Source organism: Trachinotus anak, unplaced genomic scaffold, assembly GCF_046630095.1.
Source record: "Trachinotus anak isolate AG129_WGS33_773 ecotype Australia unplaced genomic scaffold, CSIRO_AGI_Tana_v1 ptg000045l, whole genome shotgun sequence".
In the NCBI taxonomy this organism is placed as follows: domain Eukaryota; kingdom Metazoa; phylum Chordata; class Actinopteri; order Carangiformes; family Carangidae; genus Trachinotus; species Trachinotus anak.
In genome coordinates, this window is record NW_027273896.1 from 474,153 (window position 1) to 490,051 (window position 15,899).

The window sequence follows — 15,899 nt, forward strand, 5'->3', positions numbered from 1 at the left end:
TCATTAGTGTTTGTCATATACATTTATTCATAGTTAATTTTATACTTAATTTGTACAAAGTTCCTGCATCTTTCTGTGTTGATATGACATCCCAGAGGGTTATTTCGTTAGACATACAAAATGTGTTTATACTCAACAAAGCAAGGTATCAATTAAGTTTTGATATCAGTACAAATATTGTCATGGTGACAGTGGTACTGAGTGACACCCAGCTCCACGACTCAACTGTGGTACCATTGAGGTTTGTGGAGGAAAGCATGGAGAAACGAACAGATTCAAATATATACACTGAAATAATGAGCCAGCACTCAGCAGTTAGTACCAAAGTACTTTGATGTTTTTACAAAGCTTCTACATATTTCACAAGAAAATATATTGTGTCTATGCCACTAGACAGTGGATAGAGGAGAACTTTTCCAGTCAGTTCAATAGCATCAGTTGTAATACACACTGTCTCCACCCATTGCTCCCTGGAGGAAAATGCTTCTGTCTTTTCTTTGTCTCACAGAAATAAATCAGCTCTTATTTGTAAATCCCTGAATCCTGACTAGTTTCTCCTAAACCCCTGCTTTTAGGAGAAATACGGAGCAAAAGAAGAGATCAAATCTGAGAAATCTGTCCAGTTTGAGGTTAACAGGAGAATCACAGGAAAAGCAGGAGATGTTCTGCTGAGCTTACAGGTCTTCATTTGATCACAATCACAGGTTCATGTGTTTGTTCAGGCTCATTTATAAACCAATCAAATTTTCATTAGGATCTTACTGATGTCTTCAGAGCTGATTCTTTCAGAGGAAAAAAGACTATCTGAAGGTCTTTAGGAACATGAAAAAATGGTCAAGATCTTATAGTGATGTTAAATTGAGCTATTGAGCTCAATAATGTCTAGGTCAGACAAAGAAGAGGTCTTATTGTGCATTTTCCTTTCCTCTGGCTCAGGGCCACACGCAGCACTTGCAGCTGTCATCAAAGACAGATCCGTTCCCACAGTGCCTGATGTGGGTGATGCCGCCAGCGCACATGTAGAAGCTGCTCTTGTCATCTGGGTTGGCGTACAGGCCGTCAGGTTTGCCGTTGCAGAAGCCGGGTCCTGGGGCGTGGGTGGTGGTGGTGGTGGTGGTGATTGGGGAAGATGTGGTAGCACCAGGTTTGGGAGTGGTGGTGGGGGGCAGTGGGGGCAGCTCTGGATGAGGGAGGGAGAAGAAGTATTTGTTACTAAATTGATTTGAAGGACTCAGATAAATGTCCATCAGTGTTGGTCTATAACTTGACTTTAACGAATAATCCAGGCAGCACTGCTCATTATTATTCCAGTCAGTTACAGGAGGTGAGTTGTTGTCAAGGCTCACAGTCAGGATTGTATCCCTCTCCTGATGCTGTTACCAGCAGAACACCATTTTGCATGTTATTCTCTTTGTTTGTGTAGCAGGATTATGCAAAAAGTACCGAATCAATTTGCACTGAACTTAGTGGAGGGATGGGTCATGGGATCCAGGATTTATTTATATCACTTTCATCAATTTCTCAGGAAATAATGTTTGGATCTTGATGTAAAAAATCTGACATATTTATGGTGTTAAGACTCAATCTGGATCCAATAATGATCTGGATCTGACAGACATGTGTAGGATGTGTGGCCTTGGCAGAAATATGCGCTCTACTCAGTGCCACTCTAGTTTCATATGGTAAATCACCTGCTATGTTACCTAGAATTAATAGGCCCTCATGATAACCCTAACTGGTCTAAATCGGTACCTAAAATACCTGACTTCAGAATTTAAATCACACCATGATATAAAAAACTGGAAAAAGCTGCTGGGAAAGCCGCTCCTGGTGGGATAAAAAAAAAAAGGATAACTGATAACGTTGAAGAAATATGTTATAAACTTACCAATGTTAAGAAGTTTGCGGAGATGAGACAGCAGAGGGTGGTTGCCCTGTCCGCAGAATCGTCCAGCAAAGTCATCCAAATCGAGGGCCCACACAAAGGCACCGCCAAACTTCTGCTCCTGCATGTATTGCACCTGTTGGGGCAAGAATAAACAGAAACTGGTGTAATTACTTTGGATACACTGTGAATGTGCTAAAAATATGGAGATGATGTTCCACCTACCTTGATCTCATAGCTCTCCCTGTTGTCAAATCCCACCCACTCATTGTTCTTGGTGGCGTATGGAACTTTCTGGTCCTCAATCCACTGAATGGTGGTGCCCTTCAAAAAACCACAGATCTACAACGTAGACAATATGATTAGCCATCAAAGCCATGTACATCATGTCGTAATGAGTTTACTCCAGCCTCATCTATACCTTACCTCATAGTATGACCAGAATCCAGCCTCTCGTGTGAATGGTCCGGCTGATGCAGGGCCGCTAGCTGGGGCACCAACACCGGTGTTTGAAGATGTCAGACGGAAGGTGCGACCGTAAGAAGCGAATCCCATTCTCAGCTTCTCCACTGGGGTGCCGTTGTCTCTCCAGTACTTCATGGCAAAGTCCTAAAAAAGTCAATGGAGGTGAAGTGAAACTCTTTAATAGAGCCCAACCACTACTGATTTTAGGAGAAAAATTGACCAACCAATATATCAGACTTTATTAAAAGGGTCCCCCTCCAGTTCATTTTTCTTCAGTCCCCAGTGTCTACTTACAGTGTTGAAGTAGATTAGGTGACCAGAATCCTCAGAGCCGCGGAACAGAGGGCTGTTGTGTCCAGTGAACTGCTCCCAAGTTCCATGGAAGTCATAGGTCATCACATTGATGAAGTCCAGCTCCCTGTAGACAGGGTAATTCAGAAAGACTCATTTCAAAAACCTCTCCACAACTCCCAGCTTTCTCTTTGAAGAGGCATTCAAGGAAGCACACTCACTTGGCGATCTCAGCAATCTCATATCCAGCATCGATGGTTCCCTTTCCAGCAGACACTGCAGCAGTCAGCATGAGCTGAGGATTGCCGGTGGCCTTGGCCTCTGCTGCATAGGCGGCAACGAGTTCCTGCAAACATGCATCACAGAAGAAATGAGATAGATGCACAGCATGATCTAACTCACATGACAGTAGCTGTGAGTCACAGACAGAAACTATAGAGGGCTCTGTACCCACCCTGCAGAGCAGAGTGAACCTCTGTTTGTCCTCTGGGGGACTTCCACGGGCACCAGGGTACTCCCAGTCCAGATCCAGACCATCAAATCCGTGAGTCCTCAGGAATTTAATAGAAGACTGGATGAATGTCTGACGGTTGGCTGGAGTGGACACCATGATGGAGAACCTGCAGGGAACAATGAGCTCTGTTAAAACTTTTAGGTGAAATATGCTAACAGCCTTAGCCTTTAGCAGCTCTTAACTTTTGGGAAACAACTGTTGCAGTTTTAAGATTAATTAAAATGTATTTTGTTATCAATACATTTTCATTATTAAGTTTCATCTCAATATCAACTAAACCATATTATCTGGTTAGCTCTCATGCTCTTGCTCTACACATGCATGAAAGCATTTAGAAGTATGAGAAGTGGCTAGGTGCTAGCAGTTTGATATAGCTTGCTATCAAGAAGAAATCTATATGATATACAAGCTATATTTAGCTTGTGTCTGTCACAATTAAAACTTCAAAAACTTCTTTTTTAAAAGGCCATTCAGTGTTTCACTAATTTAGCTACACTGATAGCAAAGTTATTCTGGCAAATATTTGGGCCACATATTGTGTTTCTTGTGGCTCAGTATATGCCTGACTTGGCCCAGTCTGGCCCACATACAGAATCACTGCCAGATACTAATTGCACATATGGATCTATTCTGGCAAATCTTCTTGACTGTCATCACTGGAGGATAACAAACCTTAGACTCGGACTGAGGACCAAGGCCAGAAGTTCATTTTTGCTATCTGGGCAATAGGACATTAGCACTATGGACTTGAATGTAAGTGATAACCAGCGTTTATGGTGTAAAATGTTACTCACTGTCTTGAACCAAAGTTCCAGCCACCAACAGCCAGCAGAGTCTTCAGATGAGGATTCCTGGAAAAGCAGAGACGGTCAATGTAATTTCCATGTCCCTTTGTCCAGGCATGTAATTATTGTATCAGGATACATGATACCATGTATCATTTGGGCTTAAGTGAAAGTGGTGCTTTAGCATTTTGCGATTGGAAACATCTTTGAGCTTGAATCAGCAAATATCACACGGTTATAGACTTCTACTGAAGGCACCAAACGTCTGTAAGTCCATGGGTTAGCCTAGCCTGACCTCTCACCTTTATGCCATACAAGGGTACCTCATATTTGGTCACTTACTTGGTCTTCAAGGCGTTGAAGGACTTGTAGAGGACATCATCATTCCACTCATAGGTAACCAGCTCATTGTTATGGTTGATGATGGAGAAGGCGTAGATCAGGGTAGTGCAAAGGAAGGGGTCCACATCTTGTGGCATATACTTGCCTTCACCAGGTCTGTACTGGGACCAGTTGGTGAAGTAGCACTCCATCTTGGAGGCAGATCCTGTGTTGGAGTAAAGGAGTGATGAAGAGGTCCCTGATTCCAGTAATGACATAAATTGAAACATCAAATCAAAGGACGAGTGTGAGGACTTACCCAGTTGGCATATCACTAGACATAAGCCTAAAGAACAAATACACATGGAATATGTTAATGAAGAATAATGTGTGTGTACATATATATAAACATACATACATGAAGTTGAGTACCTGCAAGAATAGTGAGCCTGGTCATCTTGAAGTCACTTTTCACACCTTCCCTGGATCACTGCAAGACAAAAAGTGAACCAAGGTCTGTGACTGAAGCAACACGAGAAAGTTACCACTCTGGAGAAAATCACAATCAAAGTTATAACTTTGTTTTCCCTTGTGAACGCACCTTAAAGAGAGAGGAGAGACCCAAACTGCAGCAGCAACTGTTGGCCTTTTATACGGCTGGAGGGAGGAGGTGCAGTGGCCTTTGACGATCAGGGTTCAATAAATGTAATGATTATTAGGACATGCTTTGATAAGATCTTGCAAAGTCTGAACAATAAGAAAGAACTTGGTGCAGAACACCCAGCACATGACCTGGTTGTAATTTAAGTCAGTGGAAATATCATTATCATTCATTCATTATCATATCGTTAATCAGCCTGAACGACCTTAGAGCTCTGTGGATCATAGTCCTGATATTTGACTTTGGTTTTTATGAACATCTTTTTGTTATGTTTGTTATTATTTGTTATGTATGTTGTCACGGTAACTTGACTAGAGATTAAAATGGATTAAATGGATTAAATAGGTCAATTGATGAGCCTAATGAATAACTCATTAATGACTAATGACTAAGAGAATGTTTAAAGATGATTGGACAGTTTACACTGGAGACAGAGACACACTCAGGAAACATGAGGAGAGAGATGGAAACTGAACCAGGGGTGTTGTGTTTACACCACCAGGTCACCATGATTCTAGAAATAAATTGATAAGCAAGTTCATTTAGATTTATAAAGGTGCCACTTTTTTATATTTTCTGATAAACATATGATTTTCAAAGTAAATTAATGTCGTATTTCAAAGAACTCAACCTTGTGTAAAAGTTCTTGATTTCACAATCATAATCAAAGCTGAGATGCATCATAACCAGTTCTGATATAGCTCCTACAGTAAATTAACAGCTTCAACTAGAAGAGCATTCAGAGAGCGCAGACCTCCACCACGGTCAGCGTCAAACATCACACACCAGACTCCAGAGATCTATGGTAAATGATCCAGATCTGCACCAACATTTAATGGCCCTGGTCCAGACCTCATCCGTCCAGTTTGGTGTAAATCAGCAGTGGGGCCCCTCCAATCTGCGTTCATCAACATTATGTAATAGATAATCTGACACTGATGAAAAATGTATCAAATCTAAGCACTTGTTTTCCCAAATTAGTAGAATTTTCAAAATATAGATTATAAAGAACAAGAACAATAAAAACCTAAAAATATCTATATGACTTCAGTGTTGTTACATAGTAAATAACCCACATTATCAGACCTGTACTCATGAACAAGTTTAGTATAACTGCGCCATGCTGGAAACTTAGCCAATGTGCGTGCAGCTTTTACTGAAAAAAGCTGGCAACACCACATTTTGAGACATTGCTGTGGAGTTAAGTTTGTCAGCCCTCAGGGGCCCCACAAGTAGCCTTGGGCCCCAAGCAGGTGCCTGCTTTGCCTGTTCATAAGCTGTACCGCTGTAAATCAATTCAGTAATTTTTACATAATCTTGCTGCCAAACAAACAGATACAGGTGATGACCTTCTCAGGGGAGTTAATTATTTTCTCTCTGACCGTTGACCATCAAGATGTTGCACAGCCAGCCATTTCTCTTTATGCTCCACAATAATCTGTGCAGACACTGAGATAAGTTTGGAGCTGACTGGTGCACCCTGGGACAACAGGGTGGAGTGATCAGCTACACCATCTATAAACCACAAAGACGGTTCCTTTACAGTGCTCTGACACAATGTCTGTCATATGTTTTGACTGGTTATGCAATCATGTCAAAATCATGACTGTGTTTCTTAAAACCACAAATACATCTTCTTGTGGATATCAACACTTCGAATAAAACGCTGGGTAGTGTAGAATTTGGGACCTTTAAAAAAAAATCTTGCACTGTCCTGAACGTTTTAGTCATCAATTTAAAAGATAGACTCCTCATTTTAGATTATATTTAGTTCTTGCATCTCTGTGGTTTAAATCCGCTTATTTTAATGACATGCACAGAATGAATGCAGTGTAATGTGATGTAAAGTATCTCTACACAGTGATCCAGCTGTTACACATACTGACAAACTGTCTCCATCTCCTTTGGCACAAACATCATGCACAGACACTGAGGAGTTGGTGCTGACACACCCCTATTACTTCACCCTCATAAAGACACACGTCTTCAGGGAGAAATAAAAGCTGGCACAAAGCTCCACTGTGACTAATATTGCACTATTTATCCTACATCCAGGAGCACTATACATTTTTACCCAGACTATCTCACAATGAATGAATCTTCCAGTTTCAGGGCCCATATGCCATCTCTTCTGCTGTGTTGGTGCAGTTGTGTTTTAAACTGTGTTTTGAATAGAAACCCTGCTTCATTTGAAAATGTCCAGCTTCACCCAATAAAGTAGCAAGACACTGAAAAGGGAAGGGAAGGTGAATCAAACATCTTTATAGTCTACTTAAAAATTGATCAACCTGCACACAGTTACAGAACTGCAAATTCAAATGTATATTTAAGTGACACATTAACCAGTTTTAATAAACATATATTTAAACTCACACTGGAAACATATAGAAACATATGGTGTACTTATGTAAAGACACAGGTGGATTCCAACAATTGGTTTGATTGGTTTTTCCTTTAAAAATAAATAATTACCATGACATATGAGACAGCAGAACTTTAGAGACTGAAGGTTCTGTGTCATAATAAAAAAATGTACATTTACTTTCCAGGTTTCATTAAACTAACATGAACAGAGACACACTATGTGTTTGCTTGAGGCCTAAAAATGTGTTAAAATCATTTTAATCTCATAAACTATATGCTGATTTGGGAATATTCTGCATTGTTTACCTCTCTGCTTCCTCCTTCTTTCCCACCTTTGCCTGACACCTTCCGCAGGTTTATTGGTCGTAAAAGGTAAATTGTATTAAACCATTGGCAGGAGTGTGTATCGAGTCATCTACACATACATATAAACAAAATGGAGGAACCATTGGTCAAAACAAGTAACTGTGACAAACAAACAAACCTTCTTCACTGTCTGTTATCTTAGACACAGGCCTGCTTGTCTCAGCTCAGCTCAGCTTGTGTTAATGGATAGGATAAATAGGATATATCAGTTATTTTACAGTTGTTAATTAGAAAATGACTTTGTCACAAGGGCGTTGAGAACATCGTCTAGCTTCAGCTCCTAATGTTTTTGTTCATTATGTTTTATATTACTGCTCTGAAAATGCAAAGTAAGTAGTTACTACAGTTGTCAAATATAGTGAAGTAAAAAGTACAATATTAAGTGGAGTACAGTGGAGTAGAAGTAAAGTAGCATAGAACAAAAATACTCAAGTGAGGTACAACTACTTCAAAACTATATTTAAGTACTTGAATAAATGTACTTTCCACCACTGGCATTTGGCGTGTTGGAGAGCAGACTTCCTCAAACTAGACCTCCAGACCAGGAGACACAGTCTAACTCCAGTTTGAACGTAAATAGAATTCATATGCAACATGTAGAAATGTGGGGGGTAAGGTGAAAACATAATCTTTGTTTTTAATGATTTTTCAGTGATTGTGATTTGCCATCACACTTTTATTCTGATGGGACATACATGTTTTAAATGTGACTTTTGATGTGTAATTTACAAGCTGTTTTCTAAAATCACAGTGTTACACCTTTTTATTGTCAAAAAGCACAAAACAGATGTTTCTCCAGATGCACTCAGCTTGTTTAGCCAATACTGAGATGTGAGACAGTGACAGTCCTCCACACTTAGGGCCACACACAGCACTTGCAGCTATCTTCAAAGACAGTGCCGTTTCCACACTTCCTCAGGTAGGTTCGGCCACCTGCACACACATAGAAGCTGGTCGTGTCATCTGGGTTGGCGTATATGCCATCTGGCTTGTCTTTGCAAAAGCCATGTCCTGGAATAGGGATGGTGGTCTTGGTTGATGGAGCAATGGTGGTGCCACTGGGTTTGCGAGTGGTTGTGGAGGCTGGTGCAGCAGTGGTAACAGCAGGTTTGGATGTTGTGGTAGCGGCTGGTTTTGTAGTAGTAACACTAGGTTTCTTGGTTGTGGTCGCTGGAACTGGAGGTGTCTCTGTGAGAGGTGAAACAAAGAGAAAGACAACATTATACCTAAAGGTCACATACAGCTTCTATAAAGAGTACCACAATAGTTCCCAAAAACCTGACAAGACCTTAATGCTGTGCACTTCATTATTCTTGTGTCTCCACAATCTGGAAAAACATAAATAAAAAGAGAAGCAAGACTCACCAACATCGAGGAGTTTGCGAAGATGGTACAGCAGAGGATAGTTTCCCTGTCCGCAGAACTCTCCTTTAAAGTCATCCAGATCCAGTGCCCACACAAAGGCACCGCCATACTTCATGTTGTTCATGTACTGAACCTGTTGGTTGAAGATTTGTCAGCCACAAAGTAAGGAAAATTAATTATATGTCTTGAATTCCACCGTGCAGATTAACCCTCAGTTGGTAATCCCTGTGTATTGATGTTCCACCTACCTTGATCTCATAGCTCTCCCTGGTGTCAAATCCCACCCACTCATTGTTTTTGCTGGCATAGGGAACCTTCTGGTCATCAATCCACTGAATGGTGGTGCCCTTCAGGAAGGTGCAGATCTGAGGGAATAGATTATGGAAATGTCACTGGATTGTTCCATGGTTCATCCCTTCTACTCGTGTTAGTTTGTATTTTATTTTGTTCGGACTTCACCTCATAGTAGGACCAGAATCCAGCTTCACGTGTAAAGGGACCAGCTGATGCAGCACCACTTGCTGGGGCTCCAACATTAGTATTTGATGATGTCAGACGGAAGGTGCGACCATAAGCAGCGAAACCCATCCTCAGCTTCTCCACTGGGGTTCCTTTGTCTCTCCAGTACTTCATGGCAAAGTCCTGAAATTGGAACAGAGGGATGAAGGATGTGAGACCTGGAATTCTTTATTAATGGAACCTGTCAGTGCTGTCAAGAACTGTCAAGAATCAATGGGGCATTCTAGTGTTGGGGAACCCGTGAAAGATGAAGCAGCAGAGGCAGAGATATCCTACTCTTCTAGTGCCCTGAATTAGGCAAACTCATACTGCAACCAACTGTATTTTCATGCCTGGTAAATCCATATTTTCCAAATTTAACAATCTCACTTTGTAAGACGACCAGATTGTCAGTCAAAAAAGTAGAACCTGGTCCAACTTTTGATGCAACTCATGTGTTGCTTTATGCAGGGCTGTTGTTGTACTGAATGCCTGTGAACAATTTCTAGTCTCCAAGCCCAATGTCACGATGCCATCATCACGGTTATTTTGGCAGAGTCAGAGAAGATATCATATGTTTATGTATAACTGTAGTTGTAGCTGAGTAGTACTCCACATAATTAGTAACATGTCTTCCGGTGTAAAATGAGTTGGGCTAACTTTTAAAGACTGATATGATAATGTCATTCATCAATATTAAGGCTCTTTTGCGCCACTCTGTCTCTTACAGTGTTAAAGTAGATGAGGTCACCCTTGTCCTGTGAGCCACGGTACAGAGGGCTGTTATGTCCAGTGGATCGTTCCCAAGCTCCATGGAAGTCATAGGTCATCACATTAATGAAGTCCAGGTGCCTGGAAATGCATATGGAACACTGATTAAGACCAGCTAATGAGCCAACCAATCATCAAAATCAAAGATCGATTTAAATTATCAGAATAAAATAAAAAGACTGCAGTACTTGGCGATTTCAGCGATCTCATATCCAGCATCGATGGTTCCCTTTCCAGCAGACACTGCAGCAGTCAGCATTAGCTGAGGCTTACCAGTGGCCTTGGCCTCAGCCGCATAGGCAGCAACGAGTTCCTGTGGATGGATTCAAGTAATAAGGCACGTTACATATGCGTGTTATTGATGCAATACACTGTATCTGTTCCCTAAGAGGTCATGATCCACCTTGCAGAGCAGACTGAATCTCTTCTTGTCCTCCGGGGGACTTCCACGAGATCCAGGGTACTCCCAGTCCAGATCCAGACCATCAAATCCATGAGTCCTCAGGAATTTGATGGTGGACTGGATGAATTTCTGACGGTTGGCTGGAGTGGACACCATGATGGAGAACCTGCAGGGACATTAGCTTGGTGTGAACTATGAAATGTGAGAAACATTTACACATTAAGTGTAATTAGTTGTTTATTTAATAATAATAATAATAATAATAAACTATAATTATAGAGCACTTTTTATAAAACAGATGTAGGTCAAAGTGTGTTACAATGAGAAATGGAATAGTACAATAAAATAAGGATGAATAAAAGGACAGTCAAACTCGACAAAACAAATATAAAACAAGATGAGAATACAAAAAATTAATTAATTAATAAAACAGGAATCAGTAACAATTGTGAAATATGAGAGAATTAATTAAAATCCAAGTTAAATAAATACGTTTTCAGCTGTCATTTAAAAATGTTCACAGAGCCTGCATCTCTTATAGCTCTTGGCAGGATTTTCCATAATTTTGGAGATTAGTTAAAAACGCTGCGCTGCCTGTTTTCTTGTGTGTAAAATTGTGTGTATCTAAAAGTCTGGCAGTGGAAGATCTAAGAGCTCTTGAAGGATTATAAAATTACACAGAATCTGCAGTGTAAGCTGGTCCCAAACTGTTAAGAGCTTTAAAAACAAGTAAAAGAACTTTAAAATATTTTCTGAAAGATACTGGGAGCCAGTGGAGTGAGGTTAAAACTGGGGTAATATGCTCTCTCTTCCTTTTTTTAGTTCAGGGTGTAGCTGCACAGTTCTGAATAAACTGAAGTCTTTCAATTGACTGCTTGGAAGACCAGTAAAAAGAGTTGCAATAATATAATCTAATTGAAATAAGAGCATGAATAAGTATTTCAGCAACTTTATGGGACAGGAATGGCTGTACTTTGGCAAAATTTCTTAAGTGATAAAAAGCTGTTCTGGTCACCTTCTTTATGTGTGAAATAAAATTATATTCAGAGTTTAAATGCCCAGGTATGTTACTTCTGATTTGACTAATGGGGCCAAGTTCCCAAGATCTTTTATCCTGTGGACCAACCAGAAGTTTTTTGGTTTTACCTTCATTTAGTTTCAGGAAGTTGTTGGTTCTCCAGTTTTTACTGCTGCTATACAGTGGTCAGGGTAGTTTGTGTTCCCTGATGATGTCTAAAGGGGGCATGTACAGGGAGAAAAGAAGTGGACCAAGACAACTTCCCTGAGCAACGCCCAAAGGCAAATCATGTTTTCTTAGCTGTTTCTCAATCTGCGATCTTCTCTGTACATTTGTTCTTGTGAAACGTCATCAGTCACAGCCCAAGAACTGTTCCAATTCAAAGTCCACATCTACCCACATACAGATAAATTGTGTGGACTTGGGACAGCTAAGTATCCCAGAACGCATTTTGTGCCAAAGCTGTCGGAGAAACCAAGCCAGGCCCAAAGCTGTGATAATTTTCACCCTAGAACAGTTTTTCTATCATCTCATGAAGTTCTGATATTTTTTTAGGCAAGAAAGTGGCCGTCTAGTTTCTGAATCTGTGTCAGTTTATCTGAATAACCTTGTTTGGAAATTTGGTCGGGTGTTTTCAGCGATGTGAGGACCGCCCTGCGGGGTCAGCTCGGCTGCCAGTGTGCGCCATAGCCCCTGTAGAAAAGTGTTATCTCTGCAGCCCTTTGGCAATTTACTGGCACCTCTGTGTTTGTAATGTTTTGATATATGATAAAATTGTCCCTCTAGAAGATTACATTTGGTCTCTGAGTTGAAATATAATATTTGTTGCTGCTGGTTAATCTGTGAAGATGAAACTAAAAATACGTGATTTCCTGGACAGTGTAACAACAGCTGCCTGTGTGGGCATCTTATATGTACAAATATACCACCACCTTTCAGTAAAAATACATCTATATAAACTAAATTGAACAGTGGCAGTGTGGTTTATATTAAACGGTGTTAGATTTTTTAAATATATTCCCTATGGGATATGAAAAGTGTATATTTTACTACATTCTGTCAATTCTGTTTCAAGGGATGTATTAGTAATATCTCTGAGAGATCCAGGTACGAAATCACGAAGAATTTGACATGACTGCTGTTTTTACCTTTGGATGATTATGTGAACATTTCTAACTCTTTCTGCTCTAATGTGACCGATTGGTTGATTGATTGATACCTTGGTGTTTGAGGACCCTTGGAGGGTACCCTGTTGGTGTGCGCATTAAGGTTTGGGGTTAAGGTTTTGTGTGTGGACAATAAGTTTAGTTTTAGATGTTACAGATGTTAATTGTTACACAGTTAGTGTTGCTGTTATTCACATTGTTTCTACAGTACTTCTATGGTTTACGGTTTCACTGTTCTTTTTGCACTAGAGTGAAGTCATGTGCACGGTTAGTACCATCCCTCCAGGACTGGTGCAAGGGAAAATCAGTCAATAATATTGATGGTGTACTTGTTGATACCAGTAAACTCATGAAAAATATAGTGCGATCAGCTTTGTGTAGCAGTTAGTTCATGTGATTTATCTTTATTGACTTCTTGTGAACTTTATCAAATTTGAGAGGATTTGACAGGAAGGTAAAAAGGGTTTCCTGATATCTTTTTTAGTAAATTTATTTTATTTTTTTATAAACGATTTCACAGTTTTCGGTCCATATCCAATGTCTGAGGCGTGTTAAAGAAACAGAAATTCACTGAACAGAACATAAATACTCACTGAGCTGAGCCAAAGTTCCAACCACCAACAGCCAGTAATGTCTTCAGACCAGGGTTCCTGTAAAGCAGCGATGTGATGTTATAAAGAATGTTTGAGTTAACAAGGCTGTTTATCACACAGTATGTGAACACAGTTAAACATGGAAATGTTCTGATTATTAAAGTTCTTGTCAGCTCCAGCAGCTGAGGAGAGTTTTTCAGAGTGTGGCAGGTCTTACTTGCTCTTCAAGCCATTGAAGGTCTTGTACAGGGTCTCATCGTTCCATTCATAGGTAACCAGCTCGTTTTTGTTGTTGATGATGGAGAAAGCATAAATCAGATGGGTGCACAGGAAGGGATCTACATTTTGGGGCGTGTATTTCCCAGTCCCAGGTCTGTACTGGGACCAGTTGGTGAAGTAGCACACCATCTGGGAGGCAGTTGCTGGAGACCAGTGAGAGAAAATCTGTGGTCAGTGATGCGTTCAATGTCACTACAATGGCAATACAAACTTCATAGTGACCTAGTTTTATTGAACTTACCCAACTGGCACATCGCCAGGCACAAAGCTACACAGAGGAATACAGACAGATTAATGACTTACATACTATCAGTGCTGTATGTGTCATGTCACTGATGCATCATGGTGCTGTAAAACACTGAGGCCTGACAAGAGTTTACCTGCTAGAACACTGAGCTTGGTCATCTTGATTTCAAAGCTCACAACTTCAACTTCAACTTTCTAAGACACAAAAACAAAGACAAAAAAGAAAATGAATATATGATCATGTATTAGCATGTATGACCTGTGAAGCAGTTTCATTTTGGTGCTTCAGAATTCCTCTTGAAACCTGAAGATCACAGTTTCTTCAGAGCTTGATGCTCTTAATAAAATCAAGCTAAGTTACATTAGTTACCTGAAAGATCTGTGACCTTTTCACATTTTGCAGGAAAAGCACAGGTGTACATAATAACATTAAAAATGGCTGCATTCCATTTAGGTGAGCTACAGCTACAGGGTCCTGGTGCTGCTCATGCAGCCATCTTTAACATTTCTTAACCATTTTCTGCCTCGACCAGTCAAAATGTCTGGAATTAAATCTATTACTGTTTCTTTTCTTTTTTTTTTCAGAAAATCACAATAATACCTCAATAACATGAATTAAACCTGAGGTCACATTTGAATGAATGTTCAGTCAGAACAGCTCAGTTTGTGAACGTTCAGAGCATTTTCCCTGTCACAGCCAATAAGCCCCTGGTTGCAGGTGTAACGTCATCTGGGTTTTATTTCCACATTTCAAGTCCAGCCCTACATCAATGGTAGAGCTTTTCCCAGTTTACAGGAAGCTCTGCATGCATTCATCCAATTTCATGTCCAATAAAAACACACTCAGAGGAAACCAAACCCGTGCAGTCACTGCCCAGTCTCTACAGTCTACAGTCTACAGTCAGGTAGCAGGTAGCAGGTAGTCAGGAGAAGAATTGCTGCTGCTGAATTCCTTACCTTGCAATCTCCATGGAACCAGTGAGTTCTCCAGCTTTTATATACATCACCACCTGCAAGGGGAGGGAGGTGGGCAGTAATGACGTATATTGCAGGTAGAAAAGGGGATAAGATAAGTAACATCAGACCACAGCTGACAGATGGTGATAAGCTATAGTATATGGTATAGCGATAGTGGAACAAAGCAGCATTCTTCAGTTCAAGATATGGGCTCAGTGTAGGTGGTGACCTGGCTCTCACTCAGGCTGCTCAGTAGGTTAAACACCAATGAAAAGGGAGATTTGACAAGGTGGCATTTCACTGATGGAAACCTTCACTCATTATGAGCTGCTCCATCAGAGAGAATCGGCTGATGCTGCAGCTGTTCTGCATCGGTCCTGTACAAACCAGAGCTCAGTGGAAACAAACTGAAGGCTGTTTGGCTCTTCACAGTCACGGTCTGGAACATCAAACTAGTTTTATATCATCATAGAATCTTAGAAGACATCATCACCCATGTTACACACACTGAGGCAGATGATTCCAGATGTGGACGGTCGAGTTTTAACAGTGAGAGAGAAACAACACTGTTCATCATTCTTATTAGAAGAATTCAGTATTTTGGGACATACATGAGAAGATCAATATAATCTCCCATCTACAGATCTGGAGTTAAGTCAATGGTTAGCCTAGCTTAGCTTCGCAGGGGAAACAGCCTGAGTCAGTCGAAAGCTGTGTTATTTTCACATGTATCCAGTTTGTTTAAACTACATATGAAAATGAATGTAAAAACGATTTTTTCTGATCTTTGTCATCATGGCGACAGTAATAAGGTTGTGGACCAGTCGTGGTCTGGTGAGGTTTAGGCACAGAAACTGTTACATCCAGGAAACTTGTCTCTCTGCTGCTGAAACTGGTTTCATGTCAGGAGGAAGAAGAGGAGCTGCTTTGTCTGTTGAAGTGATGGAGATG

General features: G+C 40.5%; 2 protein-coding genes across 4 annotated transcripts; both read right to left on the reverse strand.

The window, feature by feature from the left end:
- Nucleotides 1-315: 315 nt before the first annotated feature.
- On the reverse strand, nucleotides 316-5,053 carry LOC139615269 (acidic mammalian chitinase-like). Its single transcript, XM_071473080.1, has 12 exons — nucleotides 4,863-5,053; nucleotides 4,694-4,751; nucleotides 4,581-4,607; nucleotides 4,283-4,487; nucleotides 3,950-4,006; nucleotides 3,096-3,261; nucleotides 2,863-2,987; nucleotides 2,645-2,768; nucleotides 2,312-2,494; nucleotides 2,111-2,227; nucleotides 1,889-2,021; nucleotides 316-1,180 (listed from the first exon to the last, which is right to left on the reverse strand). Exons 2-12 carry the CDS (start codon nucleotides 4,716-4,718, stop codon nucleotides 933-935), a joined length of 1,410 nt encoding a protein of 469 aa, XP_071329181.1. The 5' UTR covers nucleotides 4,719-4,751; nucleotides 4,863-5,053; the 3' UTR covers nucleotides 316-932.
- Nucleotides 5,054-8,307: 3,254 nt separating this feature from the next.
- LOC139615270 (chitinase-3-like protein 1) lies at nucleotides 8,308-15,086 on the reverse strand. Of its 3 annotated transcripts, none has more exons than XM_071473081.1 (12): nucleotides 14,949-15,086; nucleotides 14,126-14,186; nucleotides 13,987-14,013; nucleotides 13,684-13,888; nucleotides 13,467-13,523; nucleotides 10,690-10,855; nucleotides 10,475-10,599; nucleotides 10,244-10,367; nucleotides 9,477-9,659; nucleotides 9,266-9,382; nucleotides 9,018-9,150; nucleotides 8,308-8,840 (listed from the first exon to the last, which is right to left on the reverse strand). In XM_071473081.1, exons 1-12 carry the CDS (start codon nucleotides 15,069-15,071, stop codon nucleotides 8,509-8,511), a joined length of 1,653 nt encoding a protein of 550 aa, XP_071329182.1. In that variant the 5' UTR covers nucleotides 15,072-15,086; the 3' UTR covers nucleotides 8,308-8,508. The 3 variants fall into 3 exon arrangements, with proteins under 3 accessions (XP_071329182.1, XP_071329184.1, XP_071329183.1); XM_071473083.1 differs by having other exon boundaries at nucleotides 14,851-14,962; XM_071473082.1 differs by lacking the exon at nucleotides 13,987-14,013 and having other exon boundaries at nucleotides 13,684-13,898; nucleotides 14,109-14,186.
- Between the last annotated feature and the right edge of the window lie 813 nt (nucleotides 15,087-15,899).